Below are 14,922 nucleotides of genomic sequence, written 5' to 3' on the forward strand. Positions count from 1 at the left end.
TATGTTCGGTTTTCGGTCCTTTAGAACTTGTTCGCGGACCGAAATGAGGCTGAGGCTTCGTAACATAGCGTGGCGCGGACGTCATGTAGCAGTGTGAACGACGTTGTGATGGCGGTCATTCATGGACCAAGCCTTCAAAGATATAGTGAGGAGCTCCTAGCACATAGTAACGTGCCGACACATGTGCTGCCAGCTTCACAGCTCTCGACGGCACCGGTTAATAGACACGAACAGTTTCCCCAGCGCGGGCCGTGCGGGTGTAGTGGAACTTAGTATGAAGAAGCCCGGAAATCCGCACAGACCCTTCGGCTCTGATAAACAAGCTTCTTCGGATGGCGTCAGCCGCCTGTATGTCATGCTGGCGCGTGCGGCGAGCTGTACCTGGCAATTGGAGATCATGCATGAGACTACAGTACTTGGAATTAGAATGAGAAGTAGTTGTTCGTCTTCTTGATGAAGGGTGGTGTCACATTGGAGCGACTTGAGACCAGGAGATTTGATGACCGGGGCATGACCTTGGAAGTGGAGATTGCAGGTCAGTCACGTGGACGCGTAGCCTCTTTCGGCATCGTTTCCCATCCCTATCGCGTGCTGATCCGGCAACCGGCATTACTATCACCGTGACACCCTGCACTGCCTCGAAGTGCGCTATCACTATACCAAACGAATTGCGACTGATAGTGTGATTCAAGCATGGAAGGAAAACCGAAGAGCACAAGCGATGGAGCATGAACCTGCCAGTCCCTCACATGAGCCGGCACCCAAAAAGCAACGGACCTTGGCTTGCCAACGATGTCGCTCCCGGAAACAGAAGTGCGAGGACCGTCGACCATGCCAGAACTGTATCAAAGGAGATGAGGATTGTCTGCCCACCCAACCTGCGCCTCGTCCACACATCGAAAGCGAATATGTGCGCATTCTGGAACGACGCGTTGCTGAGCTCGAGTCTTTAGACCCACAGCACAGTCTCGACCACCTCGAGAGACCTTCTGACAGGCCTGATCAAGAAAATAATCCCGACACATCGCCGGCGAGCAGTGGGATTCGAAATGGCGGTATCATGGGTGCGATTGCCAGTCCACCGGTTCAGCGAACCGTCCCACCGCGACGCTCGTCCGTTCTTTCTGGCTCATCGCCAGGTTACGCTATAGCTCATGGTCTCGATGATGAGCCCGACCTAAATCATCTCGTCTTCGGACTGATTGCCTCGCCATCAGCTCAGTTCTCGACTCACGATGCTGCTATCAGTCCAACCAACCCGGGACCGGCACCAGCCACTGTGAACAGCGCACACGCACTGATGGCTACCATGTCTCCAGAGCTAGAGGAGGCATTGCTTGACGCGTATCGCGAGCGTGCTCAAGCTCAGTATCCCTTCTTCCATTGGGACACATTCCTCACATGGCATTTGGAATGGAAGCATTGCCTCTCCTGCGACCTCAAAGAACGAGCATGGCAAGGCTTTTTCGTCAACCTAGTGTACGCAACATCTTTAGTGCTTCTGCGTCAACCGTATGCGGCAGCACATAATGCGCGAGAGTTTTACAATAGTGGAATCTCGCTGCTACCGGCTGTGTTACGTCAGCCAGATAGAATTCTTCAGGTGCAAGCCTATCTCCTGCTATCCATTCATGCACTGCATCAGAGCTCCACGGAACGTATTATCTCTCTTGCGTCCACGGCTATGCGACAATGCGTTCAGCAACAACTACATCTTGGTGAGATGGAGCCGCCATCAGCGAACGTTCAAACGAGGCTTATGATTCAAGTCCGTCGACGGTGCTTTTGGTGTGCGTATTTGCTTGATCGACTGGTCATGTCATCATTCGATCTGCCTCCATCGATACCAGACTATATGATAACTGTAAGACCATTTGCTAATATCGAGGACCATGACCTGTGGGAAACCGCTGCGATTACTCCGCCCAGTCATGACTTACCTGACTCTCAGCATTATACGTGTAACTCTTCAGCGCTCCACATACTCCAGTGCAGGCGCATACAATCCGAGATTAGTGCCGTTACACTTCGATGGGATTATGATACTCAGTTCGAGAACACTTCGGATTGGCGAATAAGAATTCTTACGGAATTGGACAGCTTTAAGTCCCGTGTAAAGAATTTCTCAGATCCACAGTCGAAAGGCTACACGTCGCAACGTTGGCAAGCTATGATTTATCACTACACGTTGCTCATGCTCTATCGGCCAACAAAAGCCAATGTAGTCGGGTCTGCTGGCGACTGGGTAAGCCATTACTGCACGGAATGCACATCAATCACACACTGACTTTGTGTTCTCGCTTCTGCAGTCAGTCCAAGCCAGCAGTCAAGCTTGTTTAATGTTTCGAAGAACCCAGATTGATCGTCAGATTGCTCAACCATGGCTTGCAGTGAGTATGATCCACGTCCGATGATACTCCCGCTAATGTGAGCAGCTTCTCGTTCAGTTCCAGTCCGGCATCACACTGTTGTACTGTTTCTGGGCTACTCCACCAGAACAAAGAACTGAAAATTACTTTTCCCTTGACGTTCCCGACGCGTTGCGTGCCTGCTCCAATATTCTGGCGATAATGGCAGACCGATGGGCCAAGGCGGAATGTCTGCGAGACGTCTTTGAATTACTGGCGCGCGAAATACCGCTAGTCGACCGACCCAACAAGCCGCCGACCCGATTATCAGACAAAACGGTCACGGCGATTCAAGCGCACCTCCCACAGGTTCGTGCACTAGTGGTGCATCGCCCCGTGTTACGCATGATCGACGAGATGATACACGAAGACTTTCCTCGCTCTATTCAACCTTCTCAGCCTCCGTCAGTCGCTGGCATGCTCGGCCCAACCCAGCAGGAATCTGAGGATCATTTCAACTCTCAGCTACACCAGATCAATGCAAACTTTCAGATGCCATTCGCCATGCAACAACCGTTCGAGTATGGGATAGCAGAACCTGGGCTTCAAGATTTGGATGTCGAGGGGCTGCTCTCATTTCCTGGCGTTTTCGATTTCGACGGCTGGACATAAGGCACCAATCAAGGACGAGATTTATCAACCATGATTTGTTTAAGATATTACAGCTATCAGTGTCTCTGGAAGTTGGCGGCCTTTCCTTTGTCTACAATTGACTCTCCTGCGATTGTCTCAAAGAATGCATCTGCCAGGTACCCACCGCAATAGCTCAATTTCTCAAAGCCGTCCGTCATAGGCTTTGAATTAAGAGCTGGACCTTGAATCGCCTTCAAGTAGCCAGCAATACCTTGCTCCTGCCACATCTTTGCGAATTGTTCCGTCACCATGTTCAGGCCTTGCAGACTCCAGATCGGTTGGACCTGCCACACGATACCTAGCTTGGCAAGGTCAAGATGTAGGTTCTTAACATGGTTCTCACTGAAGCCGGCTTTCCCAAAGTCGTAGTCGCCGGTGTAGCCAAAGGCGAAAAGTCTGTCCGGGTACACCTTCCGAACTTCTGTGTGAAATTCAACGATGTCTCCCCAGTTAGGTGAATCCATACGTGCCCACGTTACGTCTCCAAGCGGTGCAGCAGCGACGGCACGCTCGACGATGCCTTTGACGCAGCTTTTCAGCATATATTGACCCATGGCTGATCTCGATAGCTCCCAGTCGAAAAACACTTCGTGCTGGACGGTCTTGGTTGCGATATTGCGACGATCGGACAAGGACGCGAATTTCTGTTTCGACAGCTCTGCCTTATATGCGGCAAACTCCTCTTCCGTCGCAACGGCCTCCACAGCTTCGTCGAATGTCTTGATCCCCGCTTTGGCCTTCCATTCGTCTCGTGCAACCTTCAAATCTTTACCTTCGATCTGTGCGGCCTGAAGGCACTTTTGCAGTGGCTCAACTTCCTTCGTTGCCCCCTGCACGTATTCATGGTCACGCTCATCGACGACACTGGTGATGAACTCGGCATGATCTGTATCGCAGCGGCACAACAGTAGCGTCTCCGCACCCATGACATCAAATTGCATCCGCACAGCTGTCAGACGATCCAGGTATTCCTGAGTGGGTACGATAGTCCGCCCTTGACCAATTGTAAACTTTTTCATGCCGATGGCTAGGTCGTCGATGTGTATCATGGCCACACCAGCGTCCACGAACTCGCGTGCCATTTTCATTGTACTAGTAAGGCTACCAAAGCCCATATCGCCATCCGCGACGATAGGCGCCATATAATCCCAGTTCTCCAATCCTTGTCGCTCTTCGATCGGATGTCGCAATCGGTACTGTCGTTGTCGCTGGTCATGCCAAAGTTGGCTCTTGAAGATCTTTGACACAACCTTCGGCACGGTATCCCAAGGGTAGTCGGCGTGGTCCATTCCCGGAAGTGCGACTTCTGAGAACCCACATAGAGCACCAGACACGTAGACGGTTTGCTGGTGCTTGGCCATCTGCGAAACCGCAACGGGATCTGTAGTACCGAATGTCAACTCGCATGTGCCAGCTTTGTTGTGGGCGTGCAGTTGATTCCAGAGCTTGATGGCCTGGGTCGAAGAGGCATCTGAGGGTGCGGCAATGGACGTTCGAAGCGCGGCTATAGTGCTTGCAGAGTATGGTCTATGTATGAAAATTAGCTCAACTCTACTGTGAATCGGTTTGTAATAACTTGCGAAGCTTACATACCGCTTCAAGTGGGATTGTCTTGCGGAGCTCCATTGCTTCTCAATCGCAGCTACATCAGCCTCGAAAGCCTTTTGCTCATCTTCAACTGATATCTGAAGTTCTGGCATTGTGTTAGATATGTTGCGATGATATATGATTATGTTTATTGAGTTTCGCAGCTTGGGGAATGATTTGTCTACATCGAAAGGGTAATGACGACCATTTATCCATAAAATTTCGTCTCCCTATGGTAGCTTTCTTAACGTGCGATGCACGAAAACGATTGCTACCCTTGTTACCTAGCATATGCAGGGTGTGTAGCTCCCCCACTACGCAAAGTTGCATGAGCCGGGTGCTGTCGCAGCGTCGCACTTTGAAGTCCGACACACCCCGTTATCAAAGGACAAGCCAATCCACGAGGCGCTCCACTTTTGACGTGCGGGGATGTATGCCTGATCGGTTCGCGACTTCCGATCAACGCGGACACAGTTTCATCCACTGGGATAGACATTTGACAAGCAGATTATTGAGTAGTTTTGCTGTAGCAAATGGTTACATATGTTATTGGCTGTACTGATCTTGACCACAATGTGAGAAGTCTTTATATCACAACTAGCATCTAACACGAATCGATGACACAAACATGGCGAAAGTTTTGGAGGCATTGCGCAGTCGGTTGTATTATGATCCTGCAAACCTGTATATATTCCACCTCATCTTCTTTCGCACCTACCATACATATCGGAAATGCACATTCTGCTTATCAGTCAGGTCGCGGAAGTCGGTATCTGCATGCACCCTTCCACCCTTGTCGGAATCAATCCGATCACGCCTCCGGTTCTCGTACCAACAGTACGTTGCGTACATGGCGATGGTGATGATCGATAGCACGTAACTACCCAGAACGGCACCCATACCAAGTGGGTACAGCGGGGCTTGATCAGCCTTGAAGAACTGTGGGGCGATGATATTGCTAACACAGTAGGCGATGAAGACCAGCGCATTGACTGTGACTTTCTTGGTATGGCCCGCGGTATTTGCCGTGTTGATACCAAGTGAAACAATGTATGGACCAAGGTAAAAGTATGAGCAGTATAGTGCCGCGAGACGTCCGTTATAGTTGTCGAGGGGCAAGACGTAGAGGAAGACTGCGGATATCATGCCGACGATGATACCAAACATAACCCAAGCAGTTCGCAGCTGCTTCGCAGGGAAGTATTTCGCGGTCAAGAAGACCCCACCGTTACATACGTACGATGCCACGGTTTGTAAGATACCGGTAGGCATCGTGAGGAGCGTCGAGCGCTGTGATGTATAACCGAGGCCTTTGATGATAAGAGGCGTGAAGTTCGTTAGACCACCGTTCGGAACTTGGGGATGTTAGCTCATGTCTGTAGTGCTGGTACCTCAGGTTTCCTTACTGCTAATCCAAATGTGAAAGAAGAACATTAGCCAGGTCTTCGGGTCAAGGAAGGCTTCGATCATCTGTTCCTTCTTGAACGTCTTGTTTTCCACTCCGGTCTGATCTTGCCGGATTTTGTCGATCACAATTGCCTTTTGCCGTTCCGTAACAAACTTCGCTTTGACAGGATTGTCAGGCAAGAAGACGCCGATCACACAAGCCCACACAATGGTCATCGCACCTGTAATCCAAAACATGGCACGCCATTGGTGTTCGCCTGCGAGGAAACCGATTCCATAACCAATCGGACCAGTGAAGCATACTGAGAGTCCAGTATACATTAGACCTGTTCGAAGTGGTTGCTCACGTCGAGGATACCACATGCCGATGATAAGGAAATTTCCCGGTACGATCGGCGCTTCAAGGGCTCCAAGCAGCACACGTAGTGCAATGAGAGTTGGGAAGTTGTTTGCGAAGCCGGTCGCAATGAGTATACAGCCCCAAAGGATTTGAACGACGAACATGAGCTTCGCGATCGGAAAGCGCTGAAGGAGGCTGCCGCTGGGAAGGCACCATACCAGATAGCCAAACTGTTCATTACCGTTAGCAGTACAAATGCGACGCTGACTGGACTTGCTTACATAGAAGGCACTGCCGACCCAGCTATAACGATCCCCAGTCAACCCAGTGTCAGCCCGGAAGCCATACAGGGCAGCCGTAGCTGTCGTAACTTTGTCCATAGCGCCCAGCGTGATATTGACTGAGACGTCCATTAGTTCATGTTTGCCCTGGTCTCCTGCCTCGAGCACTCACACCACAACAATGGCACGAGACGCAAATCCAGCTTCCATCGTAGACGTGTTGCTTCCTTTCTGATGTACGCATTCTCGCCCTCAAGGTGATGGGCGTAGGCAGCAGCGACATCAACATTGGCTGAAGCGACTTTGCCGATCTTGACGGAGTGCGTATCTTCGACGTCGGCAGACGACATGACCTTGCTATCGTCGGCCATGATATTGGTAGATGGGTGAAGATTGGGACGCAAAAAGAAATTCCTGTGAGGTGTTTCGAACACGTTCACCAGGCTTGTGATTTATACAAGAGCTGAGCCACGACCAAGAACCATATCACGAATGTGTATCTTGGTATCTCGTTGGGTGTCACTATCTCCAGCTAGACAGCGGTTGAACGTGATATGGGCCATTAGAGGCCAGCTCGATAAGACTATCACTACATCCTTGACTCGTGGGCGCTCGTTTTCTCCGCGTTTTGGCGACGGCAATGATCAACCGGTTCGCATGTGCACGTACGTTGCTTAGCGTTGAGGGAACAAAGAGCTGACGCTTCGGACTCTCGACTCCGCCAGTGGGTCACGGCCGAGCGTGGACTACCAGGCCATCCCACTATGCCTCAATAGTGCTAGCTCCAAGGTTCTCAAATCCCGAGAGCTGGAATCTGTATGGGTAGACGACATAGATATGCTATGAAGTACGCATGCGGCAAGGTCATGGTCTGGGGAGTGCCGGGCATGCTGATACCGTGACTACATCGGCGCGCAATGTCCGATTGTTTCCCGTCCGCACAATAGCGCGACCGTCATGTATTCAGGCGACAGAGGTATCCAGGTGACCAGGACTGAGACAGCTTTGTGTTTGGTCAAGGTAGACCAAGTGAGTAGACCGTGGTGGAAAGACGTGGCGAGTCGCGAGAAGGTCGCGACAAGCGTCAACCGCTTATCGGCGGCTGTCACGTGCACGGCCGAATTTAGACCCATATATCGAAAGTGACATAGACCAAGATAGATGAATCAGTATCGAAAGACTTACTTGACAGTAGACAGCCAACTTGAGATCCATATACTCGCTTGGTAAAATCATGGCACAAGTTCTTCGCATTTGCATGCTGAACGCCGACGCACCGGTGCCGGTGGTGGCTGGCAAACGTGCCCCCACCTACGGACGCATCTTCCACGATCTCCTCTCTTCCGCCGCCAACAATACCAAATCATCGCGACATCCATCGAATAATACCGTCCGCATTACGTCCACCGATTTCAATGTCGTGGTAAACGAATACCCAGTCTCGATAACAGAATTCGATGCCATCATCATTTCTGGCTCAGCGAACTCTGCATATGATGATTTGCCCTGGATATGCAAACTCGAACGATGGGTGAAGGAAGTGTATGAAAACGAACCCAGTTTGAAGATATTTGGGAGCTGTTTTGGTCATCAATTAGTATGTCAAGCTTTGCTGAAAGACTATGGCGTCAAGGTAGAGAAAGATCCAAAAGGCTGGGAGCTAGGAGTCAAGGAGATCACACTACATCAACAGTTCCGGGGCAAATTCTTTGGAAACGACAAATGTGTTGAAGCGGGTGGCTTGGAGAAAATGAGGTTGCAGTTTGTACACCATGACCACGTGGTTGTGCCAGACATGGATGCCCTGCCACAGTCCTGGATGACAGTGGGAAATACTCAGCACTGCGCGGTACAGGGAATATACGAATCAGGTCGTGTCCTTACATTTCAAGGCCACTTCGAGTTTGATCGTTTCATCAATAGTGAGACGGTCAAATATTTCTTCCCGGGTTGGCAACCAAAAGTCTTGGAAGAGACACTTGATGATATTGATGCAGACGACGATTCTGTAATGGCAGCTAATATGGTCCTGAAGTTCTTTCTTGAGGGCAGCATTAGGAAGCATGGCCAATCACACACTGTTAACGGGGGCTTGCTTACACCACCATCTCGAGAGTAAACATGTAGATAGTAAACGTTTCGATGTGTATCAACTACATGTCTAACGGTTGAAGTTCCTAGTCGGTTCCCTCAATCAACGCACCTAGTCTTCTGACACCTTCAACGATCTCCGCCTCTGTATGCCATGCCCATGATAGACGAATACCATTCCCATAGCCCTTTGCAGCTCGGACAGCGGATTCAGGCTCACCCTGCACTTGCATCATATCACCGTATGCAAATTTCAGATCCCACTGCTCCAGAGCTTTGGCAGCCAGAGCTGCACCCTTGCCAATGAGGCTTTCCGGCAGCAACAACCAAATGAAATATCCACCAGCCTGAGTGGAATTTTTATTGTGGTCATCTCCGACGCCATCCGTTTGACCGAAGATTTCAGTATAGGGTTTTCCAGTAGAGATGGTGATTCCGAGTGGGGTCAAATGAGCGTCTATCGCCTCTAGCATAGCGTAATAGCGAGCTCGAAAAGTGGGAATGACATTCGTCTCAAGATGCTTTTGCAACAGCCCAGACTCCAACATTTCGTGTACGAACGACGCGGAAAGGTGTGTAGGACAGCCACCAGATCTCGTAGCACCTACTTGCGACAGTGCCAATGTGAACGCGGGAGTTGCTTCGGCCCAACCGACTCTGACGCCCGGCGCTATAATCTTCGAGAACGAACCGTTGCTCACAGCATTCCCCCACTCGTCTTTAGGCCCTCCTTCTAGGACGCGATCAATATCAACAAGCCGTGGAGGTACGTAACCGAGGTCTTCTAGATTGTTTTGTTTGTCTGTTGGCCAGCGTAAGATGTCGTACACATCGTCGGTAACAACCAGGGCGTCGTATTTTCGCGCTAGGCGTATGAGGTCCTGTCTTCGCCGTAATGACATGGTTTTCGCGCTCGGGTTCGAGAAGGTTGGGACGCAGTAGATGACATGTCGGTAGAGCTTCTTGTATCTGTCGCCTGTCTTTCGTGTTGGTAAACTTGAAGTTGGCGATGCACTTGCTTCTTCAAGACTTCGTCGTAGAAACTCTAGGTCTAACCCTTCATCGTCTTCGGGTACGCCCCTCATCATCCCTTGGAATCCATTATCCATAAAAATTGGGCAGGCTAGAAAGTAGCACGGCTCGACCATCCATATGTTTTGAGTGTATCCGGGCTCGGTGAAGCGCGCAAGAATGTTGTCCAGGTTTCCCGACGCCCCATTAGTAACGCAGATACGATCCAACGAGATCACCGAACCCCGTCCATACGTGGGAGTCAGCCATTTCGCGATACTATGTCGAAGTGGTTCGTAGCCAGCGTCTGGTCCATATATCAGTGAAGCTGCAGTCTTGGCTTTCGAATTGAGTACGTCGGTCGCGCCATCGAGCAGTTGAGCTGAAGGGAACAGAGTCGGCGATGGCCACCCCAACTGTAGGTTGATGCTTCCCGTCATGGTAGATAGTTTCGGATGCAACGATGACCATGATCCTCACAGCCAAACTATATCGGAGCGGCTATGGATAGTATCCAATTCACACTGCGCCTTCGGCACGCGCGTCGCGAGTCCATGCCCGTGAGCACGCAAATGATTAGCATGATGTGGAGAACGTATATTGGATCCCTGTCGTTCTATCGGACTTCAGAGTCCGATAGAAAGGAGTGTCGGGTGTCAGTGTGAGGGGTTCGTTCATGCCACGCTAGGCATGACTAGCGTGTCACCTTGGAAGGGATCGGCAATCGCGCGTCATCCGCGTCCTGTGTCGGCATCCCAACCTACTCCACTCTCAACGTGACGCGATAGGCATCGCGAACCCGCCATGCGATGGGTTCGGAGCGATATGGCCTGCGGCTTTGGCATGGCTGCCGCCAATGGCATGCAGCAAGTGGCGGCTAATCAAGCGGCCGCTGCTTGATATCTTCAAGCCCTGTTCTCTCGATACTGACACTGTCGCAACTCACTCGAGTCTTCGAATCCATTGAAGGAAGCAGAGGTTGCTCATTACTCAAACTCACCATTAGCTGTTTTCTGGTCGCTTTTCTCCACGAATCTCACACCAAAGATGCCATTCGTTGAGCAGCCGCTACAAGGTGCAGGCATTCGCATTGCCATTGATCGTGGTGGTACTTTCACCGACTGCCTGGGCATTGTTCCAGGAAAACCAGATATACTCGTCAAACTTCTGAGCAATGATCCGACGAACTATTCTGACGCGCCTACCGAGGGCATCCGCAGAATACTCGAACAGGCTACAGGCGTATCGATACCACGCGGGGAGAAGATCAACACGAGCGACATTGAGTCGATAAAGATGGGAACGACAGTAGCTACGAATGCCTTGTTGGAACGGAATTCCACGAAGTGCGCGCTGGTCGTTACCAAGGGTTTCAGAGATTTGCTTCGCATAGGTGATCAAACAAGACCAAAATTGTTTGATCTTAACATTAGGAGGCCAGAGACTCTTTTCGATGATGTGCTGGAGATTGACGAGCGCGTTACACTTCACGATTCGACCGAAGACAAATCAACGCTTAGAGATCCAAAACGCGACTCTCATGATCTGGAGAAGGGTGTTGGCGGGGAAGCTATTCGCGTGTTGCGAGCAGTTGGTCAGTCCTACATCCAGACGCAATGTTCACGCTAACATCATCATAGATCGCAACCACGCCCATGAGGGTCTCCAAAGTTTGTTCGACAAAGGCGTGCGGTCTTTAGCCATAACGCTTATCAATAGCTACACTTTCCCAAACCACGAGCTTCAAGTTGCCGACATTGCCAAAGAGATTGGCTTCACACAGATATCTGTATCTTCACAAATCTTTCCTATGATTAGAGCAATATCGAGAGGCTATTCGGCAACAGCAGATGCATACCTCACGCCCTTGACGCGTAGTTACATCGATGGCTTTCGTGAGGGATTCATAGGCGGTCTCGAAGACTCTCGTGGTGCTCGTTGCGAATTTATGCAGAGTGACGGCGGTCTAGTGGGATGGCAACATTTCAGCGGTCTCAAAGCCATCCTATCCGGTCCGGCTGGGGGTGTTGTTGGCTTTAGCAAGACGTGCTTCGATACGAAACGGAAAAAGCCGGTAATAGGTTTCGACAGTAAGCCCGTGGGATTTTTCAAACGCTAAATGCATGTTAACACTGACACAGTGGGCGGAACTAGCACTGATGTTTCCCGGTATGCGGGAACTTTGGAGCACACGTTCGAGTCGATCACAGCGGGTGTGACAATCCAATCACCACAACTTGGAATAGATACTGTAGCTGCTGGTATGTGATATCCCTGATGCCGAACCGCGAGTTGCCATTAACATCCTCAGGCGGTGGAAGTATTCTTGCCTATCGTAACGGCCTCTTTCTGGCAGGCCCCGAATCAGCGAGCGCACATCCCGGACCAGCGGCGTATCGTAAAGGTGGACCCTTGACAGTTACAGATGCGAATCTTGTGCTGGGACGTCTACAAGTCGAGTATTTCCCGAAGATCTTTGGCAAGCACGAGAACGAGCCGCTAGACTATGAAGGCGCCAAGAGAGCCTTTGAAGAGCTACTTGTTACCGTCAACCGCGATTTGTCTCAGACCACTGGGAAAACGAAGACCGTTGAAGAACTTGCTCTCGGCTTCTTGGAAGTTGCGAATGAGACGATGTGCCGGCCCATTCGTTCGCTCACTGAAGCCAAGGGCTACCGGACATCCGACCATGATCTTGCAGTCTTTGGCGGTGCGGGTGGACAGGCTGCCTGTGCTATTGCAGCTAACCTAGGAATCGACCGCATCTTGGTTCATCGCTATTCATCCGTCTTGTCGGCATACGGTATGGCGTTGGCAGATGTCGTTCGTGATGTTCAAGAACCATGCTCAGCACTACTCCGATCCTCTCTCGATGAACTTGACGAAAGGCTGTCATCACTTGAGAAGAACGCGGCTGAGCAATTGGCCAACGACGGATTTTCTGGCCAAACAATTGGCTTCGAGCACTTCTTGAACCTTCGCTACGAGGGTTCTGACACCACCTTCATGGTCTCGCGACCTGACCGGGGATCGTGGGACGAAGCTTTCGTAGCAGAGCACAAACGTCAATTTTCTTTCGTTATGCCTGGAAGAGACATCCTCGTTGAGAATGTACGAGTACGAGCCACAGCTCGGAGCCCATCAGTCGAACCTGAGTTTGTCTTGGAAGAACAACTCACTGGATGTTCTCCGTCCCCTGTGTCTACTAAGAAGATTTCAGATCACGTTCCTGTCTTTTTCGAAAATCGCTGGACTACCTCCCCTTTGTACCACTTGACAAAGCTGGCCAAGGGTGATGTTGTAGATGGACCTGCTATCATTCTGGACAACACACAAACCATCGTCGTCGCCCCGCGCTCAAAGGCAACTATTCTAGAGCGCCACGTAATGATTGAGCTCGAACGTACAACTACATTGACCAGCACCGAGGTAGTTGCACCACGAACTGTTGATCCTGTGGAGCTCTCTGTCATGGCTCACCGTTTCATGAGTATCGCTGAACAGATGGGCCTCGCACTCCAAAAGACAAGCGTTTCGGTCAACATCAAGGAACGCCTTGACTTCAGCTGTGCACTTTTCAGTCCTGAGGGCCGTCTTGTAGCTAATGCTCCACATGTGCCAGTACATCTTGGCTCGATGGAGCAGGCGGTCATGTACCAGCACAAGAAGTACTTTGGCCAACTTCGACCAGGTGACGTTATCGTCGCTAACCACCCAATCTCCGGTGGCACGCACCTTCCTGATATCACTTGCGTAACACCTGTCTTCGACCATGCGGGAGAGACTATCATATTCTACACAGCTTCGAGAGGTCATCATCAAGAGATTGGTGGAATACTCCCAGGCTCAATGCCAGCTGGTAGCGTTGAGCTACACGAAGAAGGCGCTATGATAGTCTCAGAGTATCTTGTTCGCGATGGAGTCTTCGATGAAGAGCTAGTTACAAGAGTGCTACTCCATGATCCAGCACAATACGTAGGATGCTCAGGAACACGTAAGCTAGCCGATAATATCAACGACCTCAAAGCACAGGTATCAGCCAACGCCAAGGGTGCCGCACTGGTAGCCGATCTCATCGCTGAAAGAGGTCTCGCCATTGTACACCTCAACATGCATGCCATCACCTCGAACGCCGAGTCGTGTGTACGGGAATTCATGAAGCGTACTTATCATGAAACTGGCGGTAAGATCCTCACCGCACTTGACTACATGGATGACGGCACCCCCATCAAACTCGCCATAACCATCAACCCAGACGACGGGTCTGCCCACTTCGACTTCACTGGAACAGGCGAAGAAGGCTACCACAGTTTCAACGCTCCACAAGCAATTGCCAGATCCGCAACACTTTACGTGCTCCGGTGCCTCATCAATCAAGACATTCCGCTCAACGAAGGCTGCCTTCGCCCTCTCACGTTCACAATTCCAGAAGGAAGTATTCTCAACCCCTCACCATATGCCGCAGTATGCGCTGGAAATCCGATCACATCCCAACGCGTAACAGACGTCGTGATCCGCGCCTTCGAAGCATGTGCCGCAAGCCAAGGTGACTGCAACGTCTTCTCCTTTGGCATAAACGGTGACAATGACGACACCGGCAACCCTATTCCAAACTCCGGTTTCGGCTTCGGAGAAACGATATGCGGAGGTAGTGGCGCGGGACCTGGCTGGCACGGAACTTCCGGAGTACATATTCATATGACGAACACCCGTATCACGGACCCAGAACTACTTGAGAAGAGGTATCCTGTGCTTCTTCGCGAGTTCAGTATACGGGATGGGTCAGGTGGCAAAGGGCGTTGGAGTGGTGGGAATGGTATCCGGAGGGTGTACGAGTTTTATCGCGACATGAATGCGAGTATCGTCAGTGAAAGGCGGGTTACTAGACCTTATGGTATGTTTGGTGGGGAGGACGGAAGTAGCGGAGTTAACTATATCGTCAAGAAAGTCGGTGGAAGGTGGTGTAGGTTAGGTGGACGTAAGGATTTTGCTGTACAGAAGGGCGATTGCTTTGTGATCGACACGCCTGGTGGAGGGGGATGGGGAACAAAAGATGAAACGAAGACAGATACAAATGTATTAGAAAGCGCGAAAAGGTCGGCGGTAGAGCGGAGGTTTGTCAGTCAGTTCCAGTTGGCGCAAGAAGCCAGCAACTAGACTTGGC

The 14,922-nt window shown here is 50.9% G+C and overlaps 6 protein-coding genes across 6 annotated transcripts; 3 read left to right on the forward strand and 3 right to left on the reverse strand.

Annotated features, from left to right (window-relative positions):
- Window positions 1-721: 721 nt before the first annotated feature.
- GT037_001826 (fungal specific transcription factor domain-containing protein) lies at window positions 722-3,020 on the forward strand (the record flags this gene model as incomplete). Its single annotated transcript, XM_038926873.1, has 3 exons — window positions 722-2,245; window positions 2,310-2,390; window positions 2,436-3,020. 3 exons carry the CDS (start codon window positions 722-724, stop codon window positions 3,018-3,020), a joined length of 2,190 nt encoding a protein of 729 aa, XP_038790165.1.
- Window positions 3,021-3,076: 56 nt separating this feature from the next.
- On the reverse strand, window positions 3,077-4,741 carry GT037_001827 (phosphoenolpyruvate pyruvate domain-containing protein; the record flags this gene model as incomplete). Its single annotated transcript, XM_038926874.1, has 2 exons — window positions 3,077-4,568; window positions 4,635-4,741. The coding sequence occupies 2 exons, from the start codon at window positions 4,739-4,741 to the stop codon at window positions 3,077-3,079; spliced, it is 1,599 nt and encodes a 532-aa protein (XP_038790166.1).
- Window positions 4,742-5,342: 601 nt separating this feature from the next.
- On the reverse strand, window positions 5,343-7,027 carry GT037_001828 (mfs general substrate transporter; the record flags this gene model as incomplete). The annotated part of the gene is made up of 4 exons (XM_038926875.1): window positions 5,343-5,983; window positions 6,035-6,605; window positions 6,657-6,775; window positions 6,829-7,027. The coding sequence occupies 4 exons, from the start codon at window positions 7,025-7,027 to the stop codon at window positions 5,343-5,345; spliced, it is 1,530 nt and encodes a 509-aa protein (XP_038790167.1).
- Window positions 7,028-7,890: 863 nt separating this feature from the next.
- Window positions 7,891-8,775, forward strand: GT037_001829 (class i glutamine amidotransferase-like protein; the record flags this gene model as incomplete). Its single annotated transcript, XM_038926876.1, has 1 exon — window positions 7,891-8,775. The coding sequence occupies one exon, from the start codon at window positions 7,891-7,893 to the stop codon at window positions 8,773-8,775; it is 885 nt and encodes a 294-aa protein (XP_038790168.1).
- Window positions 8,776-8,833: 58 nt separating this feature from the next.
- On the reverse strand, window positions 8,834-10,198 carry GT037_001830 (uncharacterized protein; the record flags this gene model as incomplete). Its single annotated transcript, XM_038926877.1, has 1 exon — window positions 8,834-10,198. The coding sequence occupies one exon, from the start codon at window positions 10,196-10,198 to the stop codon at window positions 8,834-8,836; it is 1,365 nt and encodes a 454-aa protein (XP_038790169.1).
- Window positions 10,199-10,805: 607 nt separating this feature from the next.
- On the forward strand, window positions 10,806-14,915 carry GT037_001831 (5-oxoprolinase; the record flags this gene model as incomplete). The annotated part of the gene is made up of 4 exons (XM_038926878.1): window positions 10,806-11,352; window positions 11,399-11,848; window positions 11,900-12,019; window positions 12,070-14,915. 4 exons carry the CDS (start codon window positions 10,806-10,808, stop codon window positions 14,913-14,915), a joined length of 3,963 nt encoding a protein of 1,320 aa, XP_038790170.1.
- Between the last annotated feature and the right edge of the window lie 7 nt (window positions 14,916-14,922).

The sequence above is a fragment of the Alternaria burnsii genome (assembly GCF_013036055.1).
Source record: "Alternaria burnsii strain CBS107.38 chromosome Unknown 750, whole genome shotgun sequence".
Taxonomy (NCBI): Eukaryota; Fungi; Ascomycota; class Dothideomycetes; order Pleosporales; family Pleosporaceae; genus Alternaria; species Alternaria burnsii.